General features: G+C 41.2%; 1 protein-coding gene across 1 annotated transcript in view; it reads right to left on the bottom strand.

Annotated features, from left to right (window-relative positions):
- Window positions 1-11522: 11522 nt before the first annotated feature.
- The window catches only part of bmt2 (base methyltransferase of 25S rRNA 2 homolog), a 177508-nt gene continuing 161539 nt past the window's right edge, over window positions 11523-27491 (bottom strand). The window contains exon 5 of the mRNA XM_068050577.1: window positions 11523-16149. Coding sequence (XP_067906678.1) covers window positions 15520-16149 — 630 coding nt within the window. The 3' untranslated portion in view covers window positions 11523-15519. The remainder of the gene's footprint in view (window positions 16150-27491) is intronic.

Here is a 27491-nt window from a genome sequence, read left to right as displayed (position 1 = left end):
TTGCAATTCAGTCAGTCCCACTCCCCTGCTCGATACCCATAGCTCTGCAAGTTTATTTCCTGCAAATGCCCAGACCGTTTCCTTTTGAAATCAATGATTGTCTCCACTTCCACCACTCTTGCCCAAAATCTTCAATCACTGTTCCCTAGTCCTTGTACCATCAGTTAACGGGAACAGTTTTACCTTGTTTAGCTTATCTAAGTCTGTTATAATCTTGTACGCCTCTATCAAATATCCCCTCAATCTCCTTTGCTCCAGGGAGAGTAACGCCAGCTTTTCCAACCTAACCTTGTACCTAAAATCCCCCATCCCTGGAACCATTCTGATAAGTCTCCTCTGCACCCTCTCAAGGATCCACACATCCATCATGTGGTGACCAGAACTCTAGTTGGGGCCTAATTAGAGCTTTTTAAAGGTTCAGCATAACTTCCCTGCTTTTGTACTCTATGCCTCTATTTATGAAGCCCAAGATCCTATATGCTTCACTAACCACTCTCTCAATTTGCCCTGCCGCCTTCAAAGATCGATGCATATGCAGCCCCAGGACCCTCTGTTCCTAGACACTCTTTAGACCTGCGCCATTAAGTCTGTATTGCCTCACCTTAACTCTTCTGCCAAAATGCATCACCTCACACTTGTCTATATTAAATTCCATCTGCCCATTCTGTTAGCCTATCTATGTGCTGTTGTAGGCAGTTTGCTACTTCTCCAAATTTGGTATCATTGGCAAATTTTGAAATTGTACTCTGTATTACAAGTCAATTATATATCACAAAAAAAAGCTCTGGTCCTAGAACTGACCCTTGGGGAACACCACTGTCTACCATCCTTCAGTCTGAAAAACAACCATTTACCAGGACACTCTGTTTTCTGTCCTTAAACCAATTTTTTATTTAGTTGGACACTGACCCTCCTATTCCATGAGCCTCTATTTTTATGTTTAATACTATGGGCCACTGCTGGTCCACATTCATTCCATACCTGGTCTTACCCAGGGCTGAGGGCCACTGCCAGCCCACCACAATTATTAAAATAAGGCATGGTCCAATTTCTGTCAAGCCTGGGGCCTCCCAGTTTGGCCATGTTAGCAACTAGCTGTCAGTTGTGAGCCTTAAAACAGGTCACAATGAATTTTTATTCCATGATTTCTCAAAGTTACAATTACAGATGTGTTTATTTAGTGTTTGACCAAAGTTATAAATAAGCTGCTAAAATGCAACTTTAAAAAATGTTTAATTTTCCTCAGAAACCTTTTTGGGCATCCCCAATTATTATTTGTGTTATTTGAAGACTTACCATGGCAGGTGTTTTTTGAGATAAGGAGAATGTTTCTTGGTATAAATGGGTTAATGTTTGAGCATTCTTGTCACTGTACTTGTAGAATTGTCAGGGTTTGTTAATAAAAGAACTTGTATTTATTTAAAGCTTTTTACAATCTCCTGGAGTCTCAAAGCACTTCACATCCAAAATCTACAAAGGACTGTAAAGACCAATTGGAGGATCATAAAACACTTTTTCCCTTCACCCCACCTCCATGTAATTTCAGGGGAGGGACACAAACAGAAAAAAACCCAGGGAAAAAATACTTTGGAAAATGAATTAAGTACTTTCGAATTGTGGTCACTGTCCTAATATAGGAAACTCAGCATCCAACACATACATGGCAACCAATATGTAAACAGCATGATCCTACTAACAGAAATAAGGTAAACAATCAGGTAATATAGGAACTGTGTTGGCATGGTGATGAGTAACTTTAAAAATGACAGTGAGCTTCCTATATTTAGAATTTTCATACTGTTATGGAATTTCCATTTTTTGTGTTAAAACTTGGGAATCTATATTTTTAAAAACTAAGAAAAGGATTTAATGGACTTTGAAACATCTGGAGATAGCTGAACTTGATGGATGCTTTAAAAAAAAGGTCAACAAGTGGTTCCTGCTTTTGACCAAGTATACAAATACTGTAAAACAGGTGATTTCAAGTAAACACCACAGTGGGTTTAACTTAAGAGCTATTCTTTGTTGTGACAAGTGAGAATTTATGACTAGTATGAAAATTGCTTAAAAAAGTTTAGTTTCACTTTGAACTGTTAAAAGTTGCTGGGATTTGGACTAAAGCAGGAAATTGGAATTTGCTATGGACCTGTCAGGAGTTCAGAAGAAAACTGTTACCTCTCTTTAAAGTATCCCTGCTCTTGAAAAGCAAAAACCAGTATGAAGTGGTACTGTTACTCCTGCAATTTTGAAGAATCCCTGAATATTTGCAGAAACCTCGCATTTTCAAATTAACTTTGCATCGAATGTGTGTGAGAACTGACGCCTCTGTTGCTGCACACCTGATGGAAAGCTATGTGAAGCCTTCTGTAGTTGAATTTCTTTGAACACCTACCCAAAACAAACTGTTCATCAAGCTCACCTGGAAAGACTCCTAGAGACCGCCAACTATTTGACTTTGGGACACCTCGCCAAACCAAAGGACTTCCTTCCATATCTTTTCAGACTAAATTTTTTTTTAAAATTCCTTCTATTTCTTTGTTACAGCTGTAAACCAAAATCCTTTTTTTCCCCAGTTAACCAGTTTTTGGATGTATGAGAGTCTGTGTGAGGGCTAGGTTATAAAAAATACGGGGCTTTAATATTTCAATTTGCGTATATATTTATTTCATTATTGGTTAAGACTTTGTTTTATAATAAATGGAAAATGTTGTTGTTTATGAAAGAAACCTGGTTGGTGAACTTTATTCTGAGGACAAATAGAGTATCTAATTGGCTGTTTCGGTAAGTAGGAAAATTTATTGATATGCTGTGACCTGTGGAGAAGTGGGACTGAATTAACAGTGTACTCCTCCCGCTTTGGTCGTAACAATACTTTGATGTTTGATATTATTGGCTTGTTTGTGAACAGTTATGTTCTGTGACTCTAAAAACTGTTTTCATTTTGTTTATATATGCACTATGGATATCCCTTTGCTATTGTTGACAAAGCAGAGAGAGTCCATGCAATCTGTATTGATGTGATCAATATCCATAACGAAATGTGAGAAATTATAGTAATAAACAATATCGCAGATTTCAAATCCCACACTGGAGAGTACAAAGTATGGCTCTCTGTGTCTGTATATACAAACCACATTTTGTGTTTTTAAAAATGATTCCAGCACAAGAAAACAACTGTGTAGATTGTGTTAATAGACAATGCTGGCTGGATATTACAGTTCATTTCTCTTTCCTTTATCCTCTAATTTAATGGTGAGATTATTTTAAATAGGTCAGTGCTCCCATTAAATAGAAGACAGAGGAAGCCACCATATTAATGCATTTAGTCTTAATTCACTATTATGACCACGAGTAATTTATAGCCTCATGTTGTCAGGTTTTTAAAACAGAAAATATTTGAAATACAAAGCATTCTAAAAATGGGCTAATGTTATGGCATAATCCTTCATCAAAACTCAGTTCTGAAGTTTTTTGATTATTTCGACTCACTTTCTTGAAGCTATTTAGCAATAAAAGGTTTACTTAAAATAGTGAAAAAGCAGACAGTCAACACAGGTAATCCTTCCCCTCCTCTGGAAAGTGACAATCAATAACCAGTTTTGCCTTATGAATACAGTATTAAGTGTTGGTTGTAAAACTGTGTTGTAAAAGGTTTCAGTTTAGAAATTAACATGATGTATATCTGGGTTAGGTTCTCTGTTACTTTCCTATTTAAAATTTGTAATCCTTGAGAGAAATTATTTTTGGCTTGAAAGGCAGAAGTTGGCTCAAAATGCTAGTAATGTATCATATGCGTCAGAAATCAAAGTTTGCATAAACTCCTGCAGAAAATGAATTTTATACTATCAACACTCACATCCCCCTTTTAAATCCATTACTGCTGCTAATGGTGCCTTTGTGTTCTTTGGATTTTTCCTGCTTCTATCTCTTCTCTCTCTCTTTGGCCTCCTTGTCTCGAGAGACAATGGGTAAGCGCCTGGAGGTGGTCAGTGGTTTGTGAAGCAGCACCTGGAGTGGCTATAAAGGCCAATTCTAGAGTGACAGACTCTTCCACAGTTGCTGCAGATAAAATTGGTTATCGGGGCTGTTACACAGTTAGCTCTCCCCTTGCGCTTCTGTCTTTTTTCCTGCCAACTAAGTCCCTTCGACTCGCCACACTTTAGCCCCGTCTTTATGGCTGCCTGCCAGCTCTGGCGATCACTGGCAACTGACTCCCACGACTTGTGATCAATGTCACAGGACTTCATGTCGTGTTTGCAGATGTCTTTATAGCGGAGACATGGACAGCCGGTGGGTCTGATACCAGTGATGAGCTCGCTGTACAATGTGTCCTTGGGGATCCTGCCATCTTCCATGCGGCTCAGTAGGTTGTATATGCTGGGGATGTTGGCCGCCTCGAGGACTTCAGTGTTGGAGAGATGGTCCTGCCACTTGATGCCAAAGATTCTCCGGAGGCAGGGAAGGTAGAATGAATTGAGATGTCGCTCTTGGCTGACATACATTGTCCAGGCTTCACTGCCGTGGAGCAAGGTACTGAGGACATCCTGCTTCTATAAGAGTGATAAATTGTAACTATACTCAACAGTCTAAATTATGACAAACCCATGCCCCATTGCATTTTCATTACAGCTCCTTGTCTTTGTGTGCCATAAGGTGTATATTCACAGGCGTTTTTGAGCTATTATTTTTGTTGGGCTAATAGCCCCTTTTTTGAAGCTATTGTTAGCTTTCTAGGTTGAAATATGTGTAGGTTTGTCTCCATTCAATATGAATTGATTCAAACTGACATGAGGATGCAGGCCATTAAGACACCATGTTGATCATGTTAAATTTATAGAGAATGAAATTAATGATTATACAATATTCAGTACTATTCGCAACTCCTCAGACACTGAAGTGCTCCATGTCCATATGCAGCACAACCTGGTCAAAATCTAGTCTTGGGTTGATAAGTGGCAAGTGACATTTGCGCCACAGAAGTGTGAGGCAATGCTGATCTCCAACAAGAGAGACTCTAACCATCTCCTCTTGACATTCAATGGCATTACCATCGCTGAAACCACCACAATCGACATCTTGGGGGTTATCATTGACCAGAAACTGAACTGGAGCAGCCACATAAATACTGTGGCTACAAGAGCAGGTCAGAGGCTGGGAATTCTGTGGCAAGTAACCTACCTCCCAACTCCCAAAGCCTGTTCATCATCTGTAAGGCACAAGTCAGGAGTGTGATGAAACACTCTCTACTTGCCTGGATGAGTGCAGCTCCAACAACACTCAGGAGGCTCGACACCATCCAGGGCAAAGCAGCCCATTTGATTGGCACCCCATCCGCCACCTTAAATATTCACTACCTTCACCACCAAAGCACAGTGGCAGCAGTTTGTACTATATACAAGATGCACTGCAGCAGCTCACTACGCCTCCTTTGACAACACATTCCAAACCCACGACCTCTTCCATCTAGAAGGACAAGGGCAGCAGATGCATGGGAACATCACCACCTGCACATTCCCCTCCAAGCCACACATAATCCTGACTTGGAACTATATCGCCGTTCCTTCACTGTCACTGAATCAAAATCCAGGAACTCCCTCCCTAACAGTACTGTGAGTATACCTGCACCAGATGGACTGCAGTGGCTCAAGAAGGCAGCTCACCACCACCTTCTCAAAGGTAATTCGGGATAGATAACAAATGCTGGCCTTGCCAGCAACGTCCACATCCCATGAAATGCATTTAAAAAAATACACATAGGATAACGGTGGCTAGAATTTTGAATTTTAACATTTTACATTAAAAATTAGATTTTTTTTCATAATGTAGAAATCGGACATTCTACAATGTAAAGTTAGTTTTTCAGGAACAGTGAGGCTGCTCAGCAGTAATTATGAACCTAGTACGCTGTTAACTCAGTTATACTGCATTCAACAACGTACAACTTTTTCAAGGGTTTTTTTTACAGCAAGACTAATAACATAAAAGGACATGTTGTGGTCAGTTTAGTGATATCTATCTAATTGCAGTCTGGTGGGACTTCTACGGGGCACCTTGTGCAGAAACGTGGAATCACTGACAGCAACTTCTGCATTTCCATGTCTAAATGCATGTGTGTGAATTCCAGAAGTTGTTAGTTTCAAAGGCGTATGACAGCAAATGCTGACAGTTTCAATGGCATTTCTACTGCAAAATCCCAGTCATTTCCTTCATGTATAGGAACTAGGCATAGTATTAGCTCCTCCCTTGTCACAATGTGGGATCACTATTCATCAATTTCATAAGATACAGATAAGGACCTTGTTTTTTTTTAAAGGAAGTTGAAGAAATTCTTTGGACAAAATAAAGAAACCTGTAGAAATTTCAATGCTGTATGTAATATCATAAGTATGTCTTTCTCCGCCAATTAAGTTGCTTCAAGTGACAAAATTGTTGCCATCGTTACCCTATGCTATTTATAAAACATGATTGTTGCTGCTGATTGATCAGGAATGTTCTTCATAAAGTAACATTCAGTATCAGATGAACAAAAAAAAGGCTGATGAAAGGTGTGAGATGTAGGATAAGATTGAAGATGATTAATTACTAATTTCAAACTTATTGGTATCTTGCACTATGGCCTTTGACCCAAGTTAAAGAACAGCTTGGCTCTTGAACAGAAGGACATCTGTAATGTCACAATGTCCACAGGGCTGAAGTGGAAGTGGTTTATGTAAGCACTTTTCTTCTATTTTATTAATCTGTATAAATCCTACATTGAAACCATTAATCTACTTCACTGTCAAGTACTCAAATTAAGTAATCATCATCAAGAAACATATCAAGAAAATGTATACTGAAATTTGTGGCAAAAGCATAAAGTTATTGCAGTTGATCGTAAACAACAGAATGGGTACAGCTACCAAAACTACCCCATTTATTATAATTCATTCATACAGGCAAGGTTTCAAATAGAGTCAGAGTCATTTAGGGCACAGAAGGAGGCCATTCATCCCATCAAATCAATGCCGGCTCTCTGTTGTGTAATTCAGTCAGCCCCACGTCCCTGCTCGATCCCCTTAGTTCTGCAAGTGCACATCCAATTTCCTTTTGAAATCTTTGATTGTCTCTGTTTCCACCACCCTCAAGGGCAGCGAGTTCGAGGTCACTAGCTGATTGAGCCCAGTCAGAGCAGTTGTATCTCCCCAGTTGAGTATGTGCCCAATTCCGGATGAAAAAAAATCTAGAGTACAGCTATGACAGTGAGACTGATGGGTGTGCATGTATACAGTTTCTTTTTAATTTGTGATCCCATATGAAATTTTCCTGTTGTCACATTTCATTTTGCGTGGTGCGAAGGTGTTATACCAATGCACTTTGTTGAATGATAATTTTCTTTAATCCACTGACTGGAGATCTGAATTTATATATATTTTTTTAAGGCATTTTTTAAAAGACCAGCTAAATGGCTGATTTTGCTGGTAGCTTAAGTTGACTACCTATTTTGCAACACCGTATCCTACATTGCAAAGGACTGTGAGGAGGGAGATGAAATGTCTGTGCACTTCCCAGCAAGAACCAAACCCAGGAAGTTTAAAGGAACTGCTTGTTCTTTTCAGCAAGCAGAGAAATACTGTGAACTGCTATGTTTGAATCACTGAGTGACTGTCATGTGACAAGCCCTCACCATCTGTGGTTTCAAGCTTGTGTTTTCTCTGCAGCATGGGAGAAGCAACTGGACTCTGATATGAGCAGACCCTAAGTGGGGGTCCCTCTCTGTCTTTCCATTCCAGCTTGAAAGCTTTCAAATCCTGCCTGTTAACTGACCACCTTTGCCTATTCCAGCTACAATCAGAAAACCCACTGGAGGAAATCATCCGCATCGCTATCTCCAAGAGACTTACCGAACCAGTCATCTACTTCTCCAAACTAAAAGCCCCAGGACCACTGAATTCAGCGAGAAGCCAGCTAAATCACCAAACTCCACAGACTGTATACCTTTTTATGGACTCTAACTCAACCAAACTACCTTTCCCCACTCTGTAACCTATTTGTGTGTGTGTAAACCTCCAGTATGTGTAAGTGAAAGTTGGCACGTTGTTTATTATATTATTAGTTCGGTTTAAGTACAATAAAGTTAACATCTTTCTTTGTTAACTCAAGAAAACCTGTCCGGTTGGTTCTTGTTATGATCATAGCAATTAAGTAATAAAACACCTACTGAATTGGCCAGTACATCCACTTTAAGAATTAAACTTGTTGTGGTCAAACAAGGAGAAGGAAAAGAGGGAAACCCTTCAACCCCTCCTCATTTGACTGTAACACTACATATACAATAGAATGACTCATTAATGAATTTGATATATTATAATTTAATAATTATGTAACCAGTTTAAACTGCAACAATTTATATAGCACCTAATATAATAATAAGTCCTAAGGCGCTTCACATAAGCCACAAAAGGAGATATTAGGTCAGATGACCAAACGTTTGGTCAAAGAGGTAGGTTTTAAGGACTGTCTTAAAGGAGGAAAGAGAAGTAGAGGCAGAGAGGTGCAGGGAGGGAATTCCAGAGCTTGTGGCCTAGGCAACCAATGGTGAAGCGATTAAAATTGGAGATGGTCAAGACGCCAGAATTTTATGAGTGCAGATATCTTGGAGGGTTGTGTGGTTGGAGGTGATTACTGAGATAGGGAGGGGCGAGGCCATGGAGGGATTTGAAAACAAGGATGAGAATTTTAAAACCAAAATGGTTGCTTGACCGGAACCAGTGCAGGTTGGTACGAATTAGGATATGGGCAGCAGAGTTTTGGAAGACCTTAACTTTATGGAGAGTAGATTTGGGAGACCAGTTGGAATAGTTAAGTCTAGAGGTAACAAAGGCATGAATGAGGGTTTCAGAAGCAGATAAGCTGAGGCAGGGGCCAAGTTGGGCAATGTTAGAGGTGGAAATGTGATCAGAAGCTCTTCTCGGGGTCAAATATGATAACATTAAACTGCTACAGTCACTGAATTTGATCAATTGTTACATCATTATTGATCATGGTTCTTGGCTTTGCACATTATTCAGTGGCCTGTTCAAAAACTCTACATAAACAACTGATGTTATTGCTATTACTATTTCTAATCAACAGCTTTCTTAAAACTTAAAAAAATCATTCAATTATGATCATAAATGAGATACCATTTTCGAAATTACTAATTTTATTTTACCTGGCCATTCAAGCAATCCCAATCCTTAGTTCTACCCACCTACAAGTATTTCAAAGAAGAGCAGGATTTTTTCCTGATATCCTAGCCCAATATTTATCCCTCACTTAATGACATTAAAACAAATTATCTGGTCATTGTCACATTGCTTTTGCTGGACTTTGCTGTGTAAAGCAGTGACTATGGTTGTGGCGGGTGGGGGAAGACGTTAACTACAAAAAATATGTGTATTTGGGTCAGATGGAGGGTTAATGTGTTAAAAATCAGAATCTCAACAGTAACCTACCTCCAACCCGGCCACTTCCAGTTTTAATGGAGGTGGGATGGGGTGGCAATGGTGGGAGGCAATCAATCTACTCCAAGGAAGAGGGTTGGCACTTCAAATATTAAAAGCCAAGAGCGTCATTGTTATTCAACATTTTGAATTTAATTGTGGATGATTGGGTTTCCTGAACCTCAGAAAACCTGGCAGCTGCACCAAGGCAAGAATATTGGATCCAGGAGGTAAGTGAGTGCCTTTCCACTGACCTGCTGGATACAGTGTGCCTGCCTAGGCAGCTGCACGCTATCGGACACCCTCCCCAACCATTCAAATCACCTCCAAGGCCTCCGAGCACCTGCCCCTCCACCAACCCCCCAACCCAAGGCCTCTGATACCGCTGCCTGACCTCTCCCCACCCACCAAGGCCTCCAATCACCCATACACTCACCCCCAACGCTGGGGGACAGCCCTACCTTGTTCTGCAGCCCTCTTTGGATGCTCCTGCCCAACTAGAAACCTAGCCTGTCAATCAGGCTGATATCATACACACAAGTTATGGAGCTAAGCCCTCAGAACATGTGGGGAAATCCTAACTTCTGAGTTCCCCATGCTCTTACAACGCCACCTCTCTGTTGCTGGCTGATCAGGCAAGGTAAAATCCAGCTCTATGTGTCAAAAGTACTTAATTGGCTGTAAATGCTTTGGGACATCGGAGTTTGTGAAATGTACTTTATAAATGCACATCTTTCTTGAAGTTCAAGAATGTAGGAACATTTTTGATTAATGAATTCTGTACTAAATGATACCATAGGAAAATGCTTCAAGGCGAGCAGTGGTAAAGAAATGTTGCAAGTTTCAGGACTGCAACTTCAATCATAATCTTGGGAGAACTTTCTAACTGAATAATAATATTCATTTTCGTCAAATTTAAACCAATCCTCCCAAACCAAGACTGCCAGATTTGAAATTATTTCTGACACAGATTCAGCACATCCACTCAAGGTATGACTGAATTTTCATATTTCACTTCTGTTGTGAGTCACAACAGTCGTCACAAAAGACTGCATATTTTGACTCATATTTTCAAAGACAAAAACAATTCATCAGACTATCTCAGCTCCTCGGAATAGTTTGTATGTCTAGTTTGCAAATATTAAATAGGAGCTCTGCATTTCAGTGAAGAAAATACAATCATCACAACAATGTACCTTGTAAATTGCAGTTTATTGCCCTAGCAACTACACAGCTGACACTCAGAAAATTGTGGATATGTCACAATGCAGTTTTACCATTTTAAGTGACTATTCTCAACAAGTATCATTTTTAAGCACTTCCAGTATGAAAAATGAAGTTTACATACAGTAGAAAAAGTCACATTCATTTTAGTAAGAGCTGATACGATGCAATAACCAAAAAAGGTACCATTAAGCATCAGTTAAATTTTTTGTTGTCCAACCTATACATCATGTAAGCAGAAATATGTAAATGCTTATAGTAATGACAAACTCAGTAAACAAGTTTAAAATTATTGTAACATTTTAGTATCAACCACACCATTCATCATATCAATACTCAGGCATTAATGCTAACACAGTAGGGTTTCCATGTTTAGTGTTAAATTGCAAGTTATAGTCTCTGTGAAACAATTATTTTTATGGTATGCATTAGCCAATGTTAGGTAGCTTAAGTTGAGCTTGATCATTTAATATCAAACTTATAATTTGATTTGTGCAATTTTAACTTGCTAACTTTTCGGAAATCACAGATTCAATATTATAGTCATATTCTAACACTATTATAAGGAGGATAACTAAAAAGATTATAACGGTAAACAATTCAGTTGAAGACTGTTACAACCTCTTATTAACCAGCCTAGTAGTAAATTTTCATTTTATATTTTGACTGAAAACTAACAGATTGCAATTACAATAAGTTAACTGTTGCTGCAATGCAATATCCAAGAACGATGAACATTTACAAGGTTTATGGTTACTTGTAATTACTTTCTGAAAACGTGGAATTCTTTGAAACAAAAACTTTCAGATTATTGTTTTTAAAATCAACAAAGATGGATTTGGTCTGGCCATGCCAGAAAGGTGTAAATGGATGCTGACACTTTTCAAATAAATTGGTGAGTTCCTAGTTAACCATACTATAATGGAAACCCAAGCAAATGAAATGCCATTTCAGTCTTTGGTGCCTACAGTGGTCAATATTCACAGCATGAACAGTTTAACAATACAATAGAACAAAAATATAAATCAAAATGGAAAATAAGGCTGCTGAACACTTCACAGGAATGCAAAGTTTTAATTCTAGCCTAGTAGAAAGTAACCAGAACAAAATCGAATTTAAATGATTAAAGCCTGAATCAGAGCAGATGGAGTATCAGCTGAAATTCACTTAAAAGCAAAATAGTTATAACCCAGGTCACAAGGTTCAAGTGCAAAACCTCATTATGAGGTAAACTTTTCACAAAATGCAAGATTGAGACACAATTCCACACAGTGGCATTTCCAAAATGCCATTTTACCTGCTAACCTTTGGCTGGTGAACAGGATAATGTGTCATATTTTTTGAAATACCGAGCAAGTAATATCCTTTTACATTTCAATAACATTTTCACTTTTGTTGTACATCTATACTACAAAATATATTATGCAGAATTGTGTTGTGAAAAATGTGAATTAAAAAGGCTATTTTAGTTTACAATCTAAAAACATCAAAATTACATTTAGCCCACACACACTTTTCTTTATAAACTATTTGTTTCGTGTTTTTTTTAACATAAAATTATACGTTTACAAAAACTGCATATTTTTAAGAAAAAGATTAATCCTTGTAATTTTGTAGGATCAAAAATAAAGCTTTAATCTGCCACCAGATTTTGACCTTTACTTGCAATTACCAAAACTCCATATGAATGCATGTGTCCATTTAAATTTGTGTGAGTCATTGCGTCAGTCCGTGGCTATATCTTTGCCATTGAAACAACTGTCTGAAAAAAGTAAACACATAATCCTGTTCAATTTGTTCTCAACTGCCAGCTTTGATGATTGATGAAAATCATCAATTATTGATGAATTAAAATAGTAATTGAAATTGAGCATGATCTATTAAAACATATTTCAGTATCAATTAGTTATTGAATTATCTATACATTATTTGTGAACTACAGTATTTTAATTTTTTCATATGCTGCGAGGATAAAGCTGGCTGTACAGGCAGTAATATCTTATTCTTATGAAAAAAATAGTAAATGAAAATGCAAACATCTATTACGATTAGTGTTATTAAAATGGCTCACAATTGTAGGGATCAGTAGCTTGACACTTTGGGCAACATGTCAAAGTGAAAAATGTACTATACAACTCTAAGTTAATTTGCAGAAAGAATATTTGAGCTACTGTATTTAATGATTATACACTTTGTTACAAAATATTCAGGATCTGATATTTTCAGAAAATTGCTGCAGATGGTAAGTAAAAGTTAGGGTGGATTTACACTACAAGTGTAGCATTAAGGGAAAGTGGTTTTGACTGTGCACCAATGCTGATTTTGTGTTGTATAAATTTGGTTTAAGTCCCAAACCTACTCCAAAGCAAAGCAGAATGAGATTCAATCCTCTCGGGTGTATCACTCTGCTTTGTTCTGGCGTCAGATCAGACCATAACCTGAGGTTCAGCCTGAATTTACATTATAACTGCAGCAGTGGCTAACCAATGCTACAGTTGTAGTTTAAATGTACTCTGAGATACATTTGCTAAGTACAAGAGCCAGTCAAGAATTAAGGGTCAAGAGGTTAGCTAGTTATAATAAGTACCAGGAATACAAACATAGCTGTTTTATTAATCCATACATGAACTTTGGGAAATTGTGCAATTGTATTTTGAATGTTATTTGATTTGCATGTCACAGGCAGGTTACCAAACTAAAAACTCCAGGGATCCATATTTCTTTCATATTCTTTTGGACAATCATCATCTCATTCTAACCTATTTAAAAAGGTACCAGCAGTTTATTGCATTCATTCAAATATATGACCTTGGAATATCTACTGAAGGACAAGCATGAGCATCAGTACTGAGCAGCTAAGAACTCTGGTTGTTGGCAGGACCAAAAGGTAATTGGAGAAGTACTAGAATATTGCTAATGGGAGACTTGTCAAAAATTGGTACCAAGGCAACATAGACTCAGATTATCACAAAAAGAAGGGAGAAATTTAGAACATTTTTGCTTGCAGAAAGTCATTACAGCATGAATGTTTTACCACAAGTTGCTGCTGTGGCAAACTATATCACCCTTTAAAGCGAACTGGTTAAGTATTTGAAAGTGAAGAATGCAGAAGGATACAGGGGAAAGGACTGGTAAATGAGGTTACAGTAGATTACTCGAGTTGTGAAGGTAGGCTCTATGGGTCAAATGGCCTCTTTTCATGCTGTCAATTATATAAAAAAAGACAAGCAGACTATCCTGAAGCAGGTAACAATCATTTGGGAAGGCATATCCACTAGGCCATGATGTACAATAAATATAGAGGATTCTTTGTACATTGAGAGGGAAAGGTGTTTACCCTTGTGCCCACAACTTAAAAGCTGCAATTTAAATTGAAGCTTCCATGTGTCATCTTGTTCTAAGACCAATTTTCCTAAAGTGACAGTGATGGCCTTTTGAAACAAAATATGTTTAGTGAAAAAGGTTAGTGTCACATCAGTAAGTTTGTTAATTTGAATGTAATCCTTTTTAGGACAATTGTAATGACCATGAAAAAGCCATTACTGTTTCACTGGCAACAGCTAACTTGTACATTTTTAAAGAGCATAATCCAATCAGGAAATAAATCACACTTTTTGTTTCATATCTTTTGACTGTACAGATGCAAATTTTTTCAGACAAATACCATCTGCTAATAACTGGGTAATATGCATGCACTCAACTGTCTGTTCAACGTGCTAGAAAATAACACTAACAAGAAAAATTTACTGACTACTCACAGATGTATACAATACAATAGACAAAAATTTCAGGCAACTATACTCTTTTGTGGCACATAATTATGCAGAGGCTCTTGTTTTGTTCCTCAATTTACTTACCACAACTTTACAACAGATGCTGACCACACACCTCGCTACAGTGATTTTCTTTTCTTGCAAGGTCATCAGCCAAAGATCGCAAGGACAAGATGGCATACACTTTTCAAAAAGACCAATGCCAGTTTGTTCAAAAACTGAACAGAGCAAATTGTTTGTCAAGAAAATTTAACATTGAATTTTGTGAGACTAACTGCACAGTTACACACAGAAGTCGTGTGAATTATAGCCTAACTATAGGCAGCCAGCAGAAGTTTAACTTCTCAAACAAGAAGTTTTTCTTGCCTTTTCCATCCAAATTTGACAAAGCAACAAAATTAGGGGTACAACAACAATTTTCCAGAATTGGTATCCCGTATAAGTAATGTCCCTGGCAACAAGTAAGTTGCTAATATGAGCTGAATAGGAATGCAACAATGTAATCATTCAAGTAAAATTTAGAATCATAGAACGATAAAGCACAGAAGGAGCCCATTAGAATTGAAATTGTAAGTACCACAAATGCCTTTTACTATGGCAGTTATTTTCCTAGTTTTAGATTCTATCAACCTAATTGTTGTGGTCATAATTTTGTGGGTTTTGCTGCAGTTGTGAATATAATGGCATTGCCGCTTGTAAAACATCTAAATTCATCATGGTTACTAGGTTGACTTTCAATTCACAAAGTTGACAAAAAGATACTGCAGTATTAGATATTTGCATACCATATCATTTAAGAAGTCAGCTTCCTTCGGCAATTTACACCGATGTTTTTGCTTCCTTAAGGACATTACCAGGTGTTTGTTTTGTTTATATACCCCTTGAACACTTTGTATTTTCTAACAGATATAGAAAAAGAGTATTCCACTCTGTAAACTTTTCACATTTTCTATGTGCAAACTGTACTGCATGTTCTGTATACAATACAAGAGTTATATAATGCAGTAGAATTATTTTGGCAACACAGCAGCTCTGGTAGCAAATGAACTACAAGTCCTCGGTTAACTTAAAAGCAAAACTGGATCGTCCATCTCATGGAATGGAATAGAGCTTGCTTGGCTCTCTCCAGAGTCTGAGTCATATGGGGCATCAGGTAGCTCCAAAAAACTGTAAGCTATCTGGTCATCTTCCATTTCTGATCTATCTTGGCAACTGGTGTCTGAGTATTCATCTTCCTCCACGTTATTGAAATCCTGTGGAATAAACAGCATCTCTGGGTAATTTCTGCTGACCAGGTCACTTGTCGTCTGCAGAGAAATTTTCCGAAAAGCTAAGAGATGCATATGGGAGAACTTCACATATTTGTACCTTTTGAATCCCAAAGATTCAATGGCAATTTTCCAGCTCTTAATCATATAGGCATGACGGTTTTGGTGAGAAGAATCAGGTGTGATTATAAGGAGCAAACCATGGAGTGTAAGCAGTTCATGGGCTTTCTTACAGCAGATCCAGCGTTGGTAAGGGGCAGGAAAGTAAGACAGCAGAAGAGAAAAAACAACAACGTGAAACAGCTCTCCTGGAAGGGAGTCAATGGGACTTTTTAGCTGTTTGAGAAAGGCATCTATTGCATCTTGAGCAAGCTGGAGGGGCTGTTGCAACTGAAGGTTGAGGAAATCACATTTGTACACACTCTGCAAAACAAAAAAGGAATTTTCATGATTAATTTCATTGTGGTTTCAAAATTGTTTGCCAAATCTCTAAGGAGGTGCATGACGCTGTTTTGTAACTATCATGTAATGAAGCACAGAGTTCCATAAAACTTGCTATACTTTGTTCTAATATTTTAGCACAATATTAATGGATGGAGAAACATGGTGTCTAATATAGTACTGAAAACTACCATCAAGAAATAGTAATTTGAATAATACCATTTGTAGAAGTAAATTTCTATTTAATGTATTTTAGTGAACAGGGAACATTGAAGAATCTGTCACACTGAAGTCTTTACTACTTTGGAGTTCCATTGTCGACCATTTAACACATACACCATGTAAGCGGAGGCTTGAGTGGTACAACACCTTGCTTGCTAAAATTCACTTAACCTCAAAGCAGAATTGTACAAGTAGGCCATAGATTTTAAACATAACAGTAAGCTTTATGGTGGATTTGCTCACATACTGCCTATGTGTAAATGTAGTAATGATAGTTAATTTCAAAGATTTCTATCATTATATACCTTACTGAATAATTTGGTTTTACTTAGGTTTGTAAGGGGAGGGAAAACATCCCACTTCAGCACTTTAAACAGAACAGAAATAAATTATCAGTTGCCGGCCTACAGTCTGACCGATGAAATGCTTTACCATCCACAAACACAACTTACATTTCTGTTGCAGTCATTGAAATACTTCACAAGATGTGGACTGAGTGGATACTGACCAGGACAATTTCATTTTCTAAAATCCTAATTAGGACACTAAAACTGCATAACTGTTGAAATTTCATCAATTTTTGAACATTATTAAGACTTGATTGCAACTGATTTTAGAACAAAGTTTTATATCATCTGCAGTATATATAAGTTCTAACACACGACAAATATATTTTCCAAATGTTTATGAACATGCATCAACCAACCAGATTGAGGGTGTTCTAAAGTAGCTGTAATAAGATTTTGCATTATTTTGAATATTTTGAATTTTAAGGCCAATGAATTTATTACAAACATCAAACTTTTATTAAGTTTGGAACATGCGGAAAAGTTCTATGTAACCCTTTTGCGATGATGCTTGTAGATAATGCTAGCCTAATTGAACTTTTCACTGTATGTGGCAGTTTGTGATGCTCTGACTACTGCAGGTGCTCTGACTACTGCAGTTCCAAACTTTGACTACTGGATGGTGCTGCAGAGCAATTCCCCTGCTTACCTTCCCAATCATGAAAAGGGACCGTCAGCCACGTTGGATCCCCTTACTCCCAGATAAGTGCTTTTCTTAAAAAAAAAATTTACGACTCCTTTTAAAGTTTTAGCTTGACTTCATTTTTCACCCCATTATAGATTACCAGCTATGTAACTCCACATGGTTACCTACCACTCAGCTGGATGGACCGGTGCAGATCCAGGTTGCTTCACCCACTGATGCTTCTCTACTGCCACTCACTGCCCTTCAACCTTGTGTGGCTTATGCTTCACTTGTTCACATGCTTCCCAACTCCCTATGGCCCCTGTTCAGCTATTCCTGGACCTGAAACCACTAGTATGCCTCAAGTTCCCCACTCCTGCAACTTTCAACAACTCTACCTCATCTCATATCCTGCTAGCATAGTTCCCTCCGACTGCCATTGATGCCTCTTTACCCCCATTGTGAGTGTCTTACTACCTCAACTCTTCTCAGCTCCCAACCCTCCCATGACTGTGGATAAGGCCATGGCTCATTTACTAGAAAGTAAACAAGTTTAAAATGAGAAACAATACCATACTGAAGCTATGACATTCTACTGGCAATATGATAAATCTTCATGTCATCTCTTGCCATGTTACATGGAACAACAATCACTATTTATGCAAATAGTACAATTATTACTTGTCAAATCATATTCTTCAATTGGGGTAAGCTTGTGCAACTATGGCACTCCTATTGACAATACCCCAACAAATGTTGAGAATTCTCAGAGTTTCTTCGTATTGTCTGTCAGGTATGATTCTGTATGACTATGTCAGGCTGTTGCTTGACTAGTCTGTGGGACAGCCCTCCCAACTTTGGTAGAAGGCCCCAGATGTTAGTAAGGAGGACTTTGCAGGGTCGACGGGGTTGGGTTTGCAGTTATCGTTTCCAGTGCCTAGGTCGATGCCAAGTGGTCCGTCCGGTTTCATTCTTTTTTATTGACTTCGTAGTGGTTAGATACAACTGAGTGGCTTGCTCGTCCATTTCAGAGGGCATGTAAGAGTTAACCACATTGCTGTGGGTCTGGAGTCACATGTAGGCCAACCAAGTAAGGACAGTAGAATTCCTTCCCTAAAGGACATTAGTGAACCAGATGGGTTTTTACAACAATCGACAATGGTTTCATGGCCATCGTTAGACTAGTTTTTAATTCCAGATTTATTAATTGAATTCTGGGATTTGAACCCATGTCCCCAGAGCAATACTCTGGGTCTCTGGGTTACTGGTCCAGTGACAATACCACTACGCCACCGCCTCCCCCCCCATACACACAGTGGGATGATCAATGCATTTGTTACACCATGTCTGTTATAGTAGAGGGTTGAAAAACAAGATTATGAACTCACACGGTTAATCATCAAGTATTTTGCTTTGCGATTGTCACAGAATATAAACACTCAGAAAATTTCACCCTAAAAGTGAAACATTTTTGTAAAATGGTAGGTACACTGTACATCTTAATAGTATATGTAATTCCTTCTGGAATATTTCCAGAAAAAAAATGGTTATGATAATCCTTTAAAGCACAGTTAAAATATCACAAAAAGAGGATACAATGACACAGGTCATTTTAAATTAAAGGAACTCATTTTCAAATATTGTACAATTGTGGCAGAAATATGTTTAGTGCTTTGCAGCACATTTACTTTTAGATGTAGTTTTTAAAAATTCATTCGTGGGATGTGGGTGACGTTGGCTGGAATGGGCACTATTATTTCTTAAATGATTCTAGGATTTTCACTTCCACTACTTTACTTGAACTCCATTCCGTATATTGATCATGTTTGGTATGAAGAAATCATATCAATCCTAAACCAATTTACCTTGTCCTACTCTTCCATTTTATTGAAATTAATTTTCTAGATTTTTCTTTTTGAGGTAGTGAACCTTTGGTTTATTGTGTCTTTTTTACTCATTCATGGGATGTGGACATTACTGGCTCGGCCAGCATTTATTGCCCATGGCTAATTGCCCTTGAGAAGGTGGTGGTGAGCTACCTTCTTGAACTGCTGCAGTCCTTAGGACGTAGGTGGATACAAAATTGGTTCAGTGGCAGGAAACAAAGGTTAATTGTTGACAGCTGTTTTTGTGACTGGAGGGCTGTTTCCATGGCGTTCCGCAGGGTTCCGTATGGGTCCCCTGCTTTTTGTGGTATACATTAATGATTTGGACGTAAATGTAGGGGTCATGATCAAGAAGTTTGCAGACAACACAAAGATTGTCCATGTGGTAGATAGCGGGGAGGATAGCTGTAGGCTGCAGGAAGATATTGATGCTCTGGTCAGATCAGCAGAAAAGTGGCAAATGGAATTCAACCTGGAGAAGTGTGAAGTGATGCATTTGTGGAGGTCAAACAAGGCAAAGGAATACACAATTAATGGGAAAATACTGAGAAGTATAGAGGAAGTGAGGGACCTTGGTGTGAATGTCCACACATCACTGAAGGTAGCAGGACAGGTTGATAAGGTCGTTAAGAAGGCATATGGAATCCTTTCCTTTATTAGCCAAGGAATAGAACATAAGAGCAGGGAGGTTATGCTGGAACTGTATAATTCATTGGTTAGGCCACAACTTGAGTACTGTGTGCAGTTCTGGTCATCTCATTACAGAAAGGATGTAATTGCACTAGAGAGGGTACAGAGGAGATTTACGAGGATGTTGCCAGGACTGGAAAAATTGGATAGGCTGGGGTTGTTCTCCTTGGAACAGAGAAGGCTGAGGGGAGATCTGATTGAAATGTACAAAATGTTGAGGGGCCTGGATAGAGTGGAGAGTAAAGGGCCAATTCAACTTAGCAAAGAGGTCATTAACTAGGGAGCATAGATTTAAAGTGATTGGTAGAAAAATTAGAGGGGAGATCAGGAGAAACTTTTTCACTCAGAGGGTGGCGGGGTTTGGAACTCACTGCCTGAAAGGGTAGTTGAGGCAGAAACCTTCAACTCATTCAAAGAGAGTCTGGATATGTACTTCCAAGTGCCGTAATCTGCAGGGCTACGGACCAAATGCTGGAAGGTGGGATTAGAATAGGTGGATCGTTTTTCAGCCAGCACAGACATGATGGGCCAAGTGGCCTCTTTCTGTGCCTTAAACTTTCTAAGATTCTAACAGTGCTGTTAGGAAGGGAGTGTCAGGATTTTGACCCAGCAACAGTGAAGATACGGCGAGAACTTGCAGTGGTGGCAAGGTGAACCATAGAAAGGTTACAGCACAGAAAGAGGTCATTCAGCCCATTGTGTCTGTGCTGGCTGAAAAAACTAGCCCCCCCCCAATCTAATCCCACCTTCCAGCACCTGGTCCGTAGCCTTGCAGGTTACAGCACTTCAGGTGGTAGAGGTCGCGGGTTTGGAAAGTGCTGTTGAAGGAGCCTTGGTGAGTTGCTGCAGTGCATCTTGTACATGGTACACACCACTGCCACTGTGCGTTATTGGTGATGGGAGTGAATGTTGAAGGTAGTGGATGAGTGCCAACCAAGCGGGCTTGAGTGTTGTTGGAGTGCAAAGTATGCCATCACATTCCTAACTTGTGCCTTGAAGATAGTGAACAGGTATTGGGGAGACAGGAGGCAAGTTACTTGCTGCAAAATTCCCAGCCTCTGACCTGCTCTTGTAGCAGTTCAGTCAATGGTAACCTCAAGGCTATTGATAGTGGGGGATTCAGAGAAAGTAATGTCATTAAACATCAAGGGGAAATGGTTTGATTCTCTCTTGCTTGAGATGGTCATTGCCTGGCACTTGTGTGGCAGGAATGTTACTTGCCACTTATCAGCCTAAGCCTGAATGTTGTCCAGGTCTTGCCACATCTGGACACGGGTTGCTTCAGTATCTGAGGAGTTGCGAATGGTGCTGAACATTGTCCAATCAACAGCGAACATCCCCACTTCTGACTTCCCATTTCTGATGGAGGAAGGTCATTGATGAAGCAGCGGAAGATGGTTTGGCTTAGGACACAGTTTTTGCCCTTTGTGATGGTGCAAGTTCAGCCTGCCATATACCAGTAAGTTGGCAATCATATGTGTAAAGATTAGACCAAGTAGAGAAAATCCCATAGCAAGGTTGATAAAAATTCAATAAAATGGAAATGAAATTGTAAATCTCAGTTCTTTTTGCCTTCAGTCTGGTTCAGTAAATATACCGAGTCGGATGTGTAGGTAAAATCAATTACTTTATTTGCGCAGTCGCCAGCGGACTTACTCTGAGAACAGCGGCACTGACTCCACCAGAGTCTGTCGGGTCCCCCCCCCAGAGTAAGTGAAGTTTGTGATACAGGTACTACTGTTTATACATTAAGATTCATGCTACACCTCCTTGTTTAACCAATCAGTGCAGTACAATTCGACTTCACCCACGTGGGTGCAGTACATCTGTTACTGAGGTTAACAATACACTCCATTCTCAATACATACTTGTTACTAATAAAATATTGTTTTGTACCAGCAAGATAAAACAAACTGGATAAGCAAGCTAATTAACAAGAGCATAGGAATCATCAATAACCATGCTGGTCTCACTCCCTACATGGATCATGAGTCTGTCTCTACCTTGTGACAAGTAATTGCGGCGCATCCTGCTATCTCTATTAGGTGTACATTCCTGAGTGTTTCGTGCAGTGTGCAGCTACATCAAGTAGTGGCAGTTCACGAAGATAAGAGGGGCCTAGCACTCCTTATCACTCACACAGGGATGGACATCATTTGATTCACAGGAGTCCATTTGTTCCAAACCACAGGGAGTCACACAATCAGGCCATAAAGAACAGATGTCCTGGCAATTACCAGTGTCGGCTAGTCTTTACTGTCTCACACGCTCTGCCTTTACTTTTAACTATTTCATTGTGGTTTCTGCTACTCAAGATCAAAGCTCAGCAAAGCTACTATTCCTAACTTGGCTATATTTCCCATTAAGCATAGTGCCATGCCTTTCTGCTCACTTCCACAAAATAACATTCAAGTGGAGTATGTTTACGAATGCTTAGCTCAATTAACTGAAGGTTTCGGGACACTGAATCTTTGTTCGGGGGCCACGATTCAAAGAAATGGCCTGCTTCAGCACCACTCTCCCCTATTCCCTGCATTCTCATCCCCTTTATTAACACAGTTCCACCTCACAGTTTGGTCATGGTCTGTAAAGACAGACGACATTTATTTGATGCTTACTTTGTTCAGCATCATGTTGTGAGATCTTTTTGAAGCATTTACATCTCATAGTTCAAATTATGTTGATAACCTAGTCAAGCTTTACCCTCGTAATTTACATGTTGCCCAAAATCTTCTGCATTACTGTCTACATGCTTGCCTATAAACAAAATCAGATTCTTAATCATTTTCTGTCATTGTTTAAAGTTACTTGAATTCAAAATACCAAATTCAGGATTATTAAGAAAGGTTAGGATGCTAAGGTGATGGCTGGGCTTCAACGATAAAAGCATAACACTGGAATCAAGTGTCAAACTACTTAGGTCACTTGGATATCCATATGGATAATTTGGCAAAAGACTTCAATATCTGTTATAACTTAGAGCTGACAGTTTTTAAAGAAACAATGCTTTGAATAGAATGGTTCATTTCAGCTGCTCAGACCTACCTTCATTTAGTGGTGATATTCTGTGTGTACTTTACAGTTGTTTCAAAGATGCAATATGTTTGAGCTCAACAGGTGTAAAGAGCTAGCTCAGGGTTGTCCAACATATGGCTCATGGGCCAGGAAGCGGCCTGCCAAAGGTTTCCGTCCGGCCCGCGGGTGTAAACTGTACCCGGGGTCGTCGTCATCCTCGCCAGGGCTCTGTGACAGGAGATGGGAAATTTCCCTTTATCGTCTTCTTGCGGAGTGGCCTTTTTAAAAACATTGCAGAGTTTCACAGCTGACAGATGCTGAAGCAGGAACGTGCTTCCCAACTTTGACAGATTCGAGGTTGTCTGACTTTCTTTTTAAATAGCCCGCTGGAAAGCCTTGAATCTGTCAAAGTTGGGAAGCGTTTTGCTGCTTCAGCACCTCTCAGTTGTGAAACGCAGTGCAACGTTTTAAAACACTGAAGAGAGAGGGGGAGAGGGAAGAGACAGAGGGAGAGAGGGGCGGGGAGGAGGGGGCGGGGTGGAGAGGGGGGGGCGGGGTGGAGAGGGGGGGGCGGGGTGGAGAGGGGGGGGCGGAGTGGAGAGGGGGGGGGCGGAGAGGGGGGGGGCGGAGAGGGGGCGGGGCGGAGAGGGGGGCGGGGCGGAGAGGGGGGCGGGGCGGAGAGGGGGGCGGGGCGGAGAGGGGGGCGGGGCGGAGAGGGGGGCGGGGCGGAGAGGGGGGCGGGGCGGAGAGGGGGGCGGGGCGGAGAGGGGGGCGGGGCGGAGAGGGGGGCGGGGCGGAGAGGGGGGCGGGGCGGAGAGGGGGGCGGGGCGGAGAGGGGGGCGGGGCGGAGAGGGGGGCGGGGCGGAGAGGGGGGCGGGGCGGAGAGGGGGGCGGGGCGGAGAGGGGGGCGGGGCGGAGAGGGGGGCGGGGCGGAGAGGGGGGCGGGGCGGAGAGGGGGGCGGGGCGGAGAGGGGGGCGGGGCGGAGAGGGGGGCGGGGCGGAGAGGGGGGCGGGGCGGAGAGGGGGGCGGGGCGGAGAGGGGGGCGGGGCGGAGAGGGGGGCGGGGCGGAGAGGGGGGCGGGGCGGAGAGGGGGGCGGGGCGGAGGGGGGCGGGGCGGAGAGGGGGGCGGGGCGGAGAGGGGGGCGGGGCGGAGGGGGGCGGGGCGGAGGGGGGCGGGGCGGAGGGGGGCGGGGCGGAGGGGGGCGGGGCGGAGGGGGGCGGGGCGGAGGGGGGCGGGGCGGAGGGGGGCGGGGCGGAGGGGGGGCGGGGCGGAGGGGGGGCGGGGCGGAGGGGGGGCGGGGCGGAGGGGGGCGGGGCGGAGGGGGGGCGGGGCGGAGGGGGGGCGGGGCGGAGGGGGGGCGGGGCGGAGGGGGGCGGGGCGGAGGGGGGCGGGGCGGAGGGGGGCGGGGCGGAGGGGGCGGGGCGGAGGGGGCGGGGCGGAGGGGGCGGGGCGGAGGGGGCGGGGCGGAGGGGGCGGGGCGGAGGGGGCGGGGCGGAGGGGGCGGGGCGGAGGGGGCGGGGCGGAGGGGGCGGGGCGGAGGGGGCGGGGCGGAGGGGGGGTAGAGAGAGAGAGAGAGGGGAAAACAGAGAGAGAGAGGAGGGAACAAAGAGAGCGAGGGGAACACAGAGAGAGAGAGAGAGAGAGAGAGGGGGGGGGGCAGGAACACAGCCTTTATCTTTCAAAATTTTCTCACCGGCCCTCCTGGGCCAAGCAAAAATCATAATGCGGCTTTCCTGCCAAAAAGGTTGGACAAACCTGATCTAGTGCTTCTTTGCAATCAGTAACAGAAAGGCCAAATCCTTGACCGGGCAATAATCCTGTTTACATCATGTGGTTTTATTACTAAATTCTCACATACAAAATAATTTCTCCGTATAAAACAGCATGAACAGAATTTACCACATCCCATTTTGCCTAATGTATAGCGCAGAGTCAATCTCAAAAATGCACTTAACCGACTGCAAAACTTATTCTGTTTTTCAATGTGGCTGTGCATTACTCAGCAGGAGGGTCAGTACTTCAGTTTTCTTGATTGCAATATTTTGAGAAAAAGCAACAACTCTATTGTTGATTAAAACTTACAACTGACAGTAATCTCAAACCTCCTGATGCCTCAAACATTAGGGCTAGAGGTGTTCAGAGAGAAGCTCCTGTGCAGAACCCTCCTATTGTGACATTATGTACAGAATTTCTGCCAATAGCCCCTGTTCCTGTTGAAGACATCATTACAGTACAGCTTTATGCTGTCACATCAGGAAGAGTCCTATACAAAATATCTGCTCCCTAGCTGCCACAAAGTAGCTATTTTAGACCATAAAGCACAATGAGGGGGGGAAAACTACAGTGCAGAAAACTCCTTTCAAAACTTTTAAAAATTATGAACCAAGTAACATAAGAAAAGCCAAGCATACGAATAGACCCAATGAAAGCTAATCCCTTTCGTATTCTAATTTTCCCATTAATTCATTCAGATCCACCCTTTTCCTTTAAGACACTGTAATTCTGATGTGATCTAATCTCTTAAAATCAACAATTATTTTGAACCGCGTGCTATTTGTTCAGATTTACTTTGTGAAAGTTAAATCACAGCACGTAATTAGGAAACCTAATAGAGTGTTATCGTTTATCGCGAGGGAAATTGAATACAAAAGTAGGGAGGTTATGCTTCAAGCTATACAGGGCATTGGTGAGACAACATCTGGAGTACTGTGTAATGGTCTCCTTATTTAAGGAAGGATGCAAATGCGTTGGAAGCAGTTCAAAGGAGGTTTACTAGACTGATATAAAAACAAGAAATGCTGGAAATACTCAGCATGTCTGGCAGCATTGTGGAGAGAGAAGCAGAGTTAACGTTTCAGGTCAGTGACCCTTCTTCAGAACTGGCAAATATTAGAAATGTAAAAGGTTATAAGCAGGTAAAGTGGGGGTGGGGCAAGAGATAACAAAGGAGAAGGTGTAGATAGGACAAGGTCACAGAATAGCTGACCAGAAGGTCGTGGAACAAAGACAAACAATATGTTAATGGTGTATTGAAAGACAAAGCATTAGTACAGATAGGGTGTTAACGGACTGAAAATTGAACAGCCGCAAAGCTATTCTGTGACCTTGTCCTATCTCTACACCTTCTCCTTTGTTATCTCTTGCCCCACCCCCACTTTACTTGCTTACAACCTTTTACATTTCTAATATTTGCCAGTTCTGAAGAAGGGTCACTGACCTGAAACATTAACCCTGCTTCTCTCTCCACAGATGCTGCCAGACCTGCTGAGTATTTGCAGCATTTCTTGTTTTTATTTCAGATTTCCAGCATCTGCAGTATTTTGCTTTTATTTTACTAGACGGATACCTGGAATGGGCCGGCTATCTTATGAGGAAAGATTGGACAGGCTAGGCTTGTATCCGCTGGAATTTCGAAGAGTAAGAGGCAACTTGACTGAAACATACAAGATCCTGAGGGGTCTTGACAGGGTGGATGTGGAAAAGATGTTTCCCCTTGTGGGAGAAACTAGAACGAGGGGTCACTGTTTAAAAATAAGGGGTTGCCCATTTAAGACAGAGATGAGGAGAATTTTTTTCTCTGAGGGTCATGAGTCTTTGGAACACTCTTTCTCAAAAGGCGGTGGAAGCAGTCTTTGAATATGTTTAAGGCAGAGGTAGATAGATTCTTGATAAGCAAGGGGGCGAAAGGTGATCGGGGGTAGGTGGTAATGTGGAGAAATCAGTTCAGCCATGAACTTATTGAATGGCGGAGCAGGGTCGAGGGGACGAGTGGCCTACTCCTGCTCCTAATTCGTATGTTGGTATGTTCATATGTATGACAGTTAAGAAAATAACCACAAATAGCGGATGTGTAAGGAGCAAGGAAGATGAATTTCTCTTCAAAAAGGGGTAGAGAAATGATGGGTGGAGTACATTAGTGAGCTGTATGACGATGAAGACAGAGGTGAATTGGTACCACCAGAGGGAAAAGCACCAGAGATAATAGAGGCAGAAGTCAGTGCAGCGATCAAAAAGATGAAAGCAAAGAAAGCACATGGAATCGATGAGCTACCAACAGAATGCCTGAAACCCCTGAATGATGTTAACATTGGGATACTGACAGACCTCTGCAACAACATTTACATAACAGGATTCATACCTGTGGATCCTATGCAGTCAATGTTCATTAAGCTCCCAAAGGAACCAAAAGCCCGAGAGTGTTCAGGGCACAAGACATAAGCCTCAGGAGCCATGTGATGCAAATGATTTCAACAATCATTTTGGAAAGAAATGACTATAGAAGTCTATAGAAGCAGAGATAGATGATAGGATTCAGACCAAAGAAAGGAACAAGAGAGGGCACTTTAACTTGAAAGTAGTCATTGAAAGGTACTCGGAAGTGCAAAAACCTGTGTATGTATGCTTTGGAGACTATGAGAAGGCTTTTGATAGAGTCTACCATCAGAAAATAATGACTACTTAAACAACCTAGAAATTGACAAATGATAAAGGGGTAATTCAGAATCGATATTGGAAGCAATCAGTAGTGATGAAAATT

Source organism: Heterodontus francisci, chromosome 18, assembly GCF_036365525.1.
Source record: "Heterodontus francisci isolate sHetFra1 chromosome 18, sHetFra1.hap1, whole genome shotgun sequence".
Lineage (NCBI taxonomy): Eukaryota > Metazoa > Chordata > Chondrichthyes > Heterodontiformes > Heterodontidae > Heterodontus > Heterodontus francisci.
This window is presented reverse-complemented; position numbering and strand designations above follow the sequence as displayed.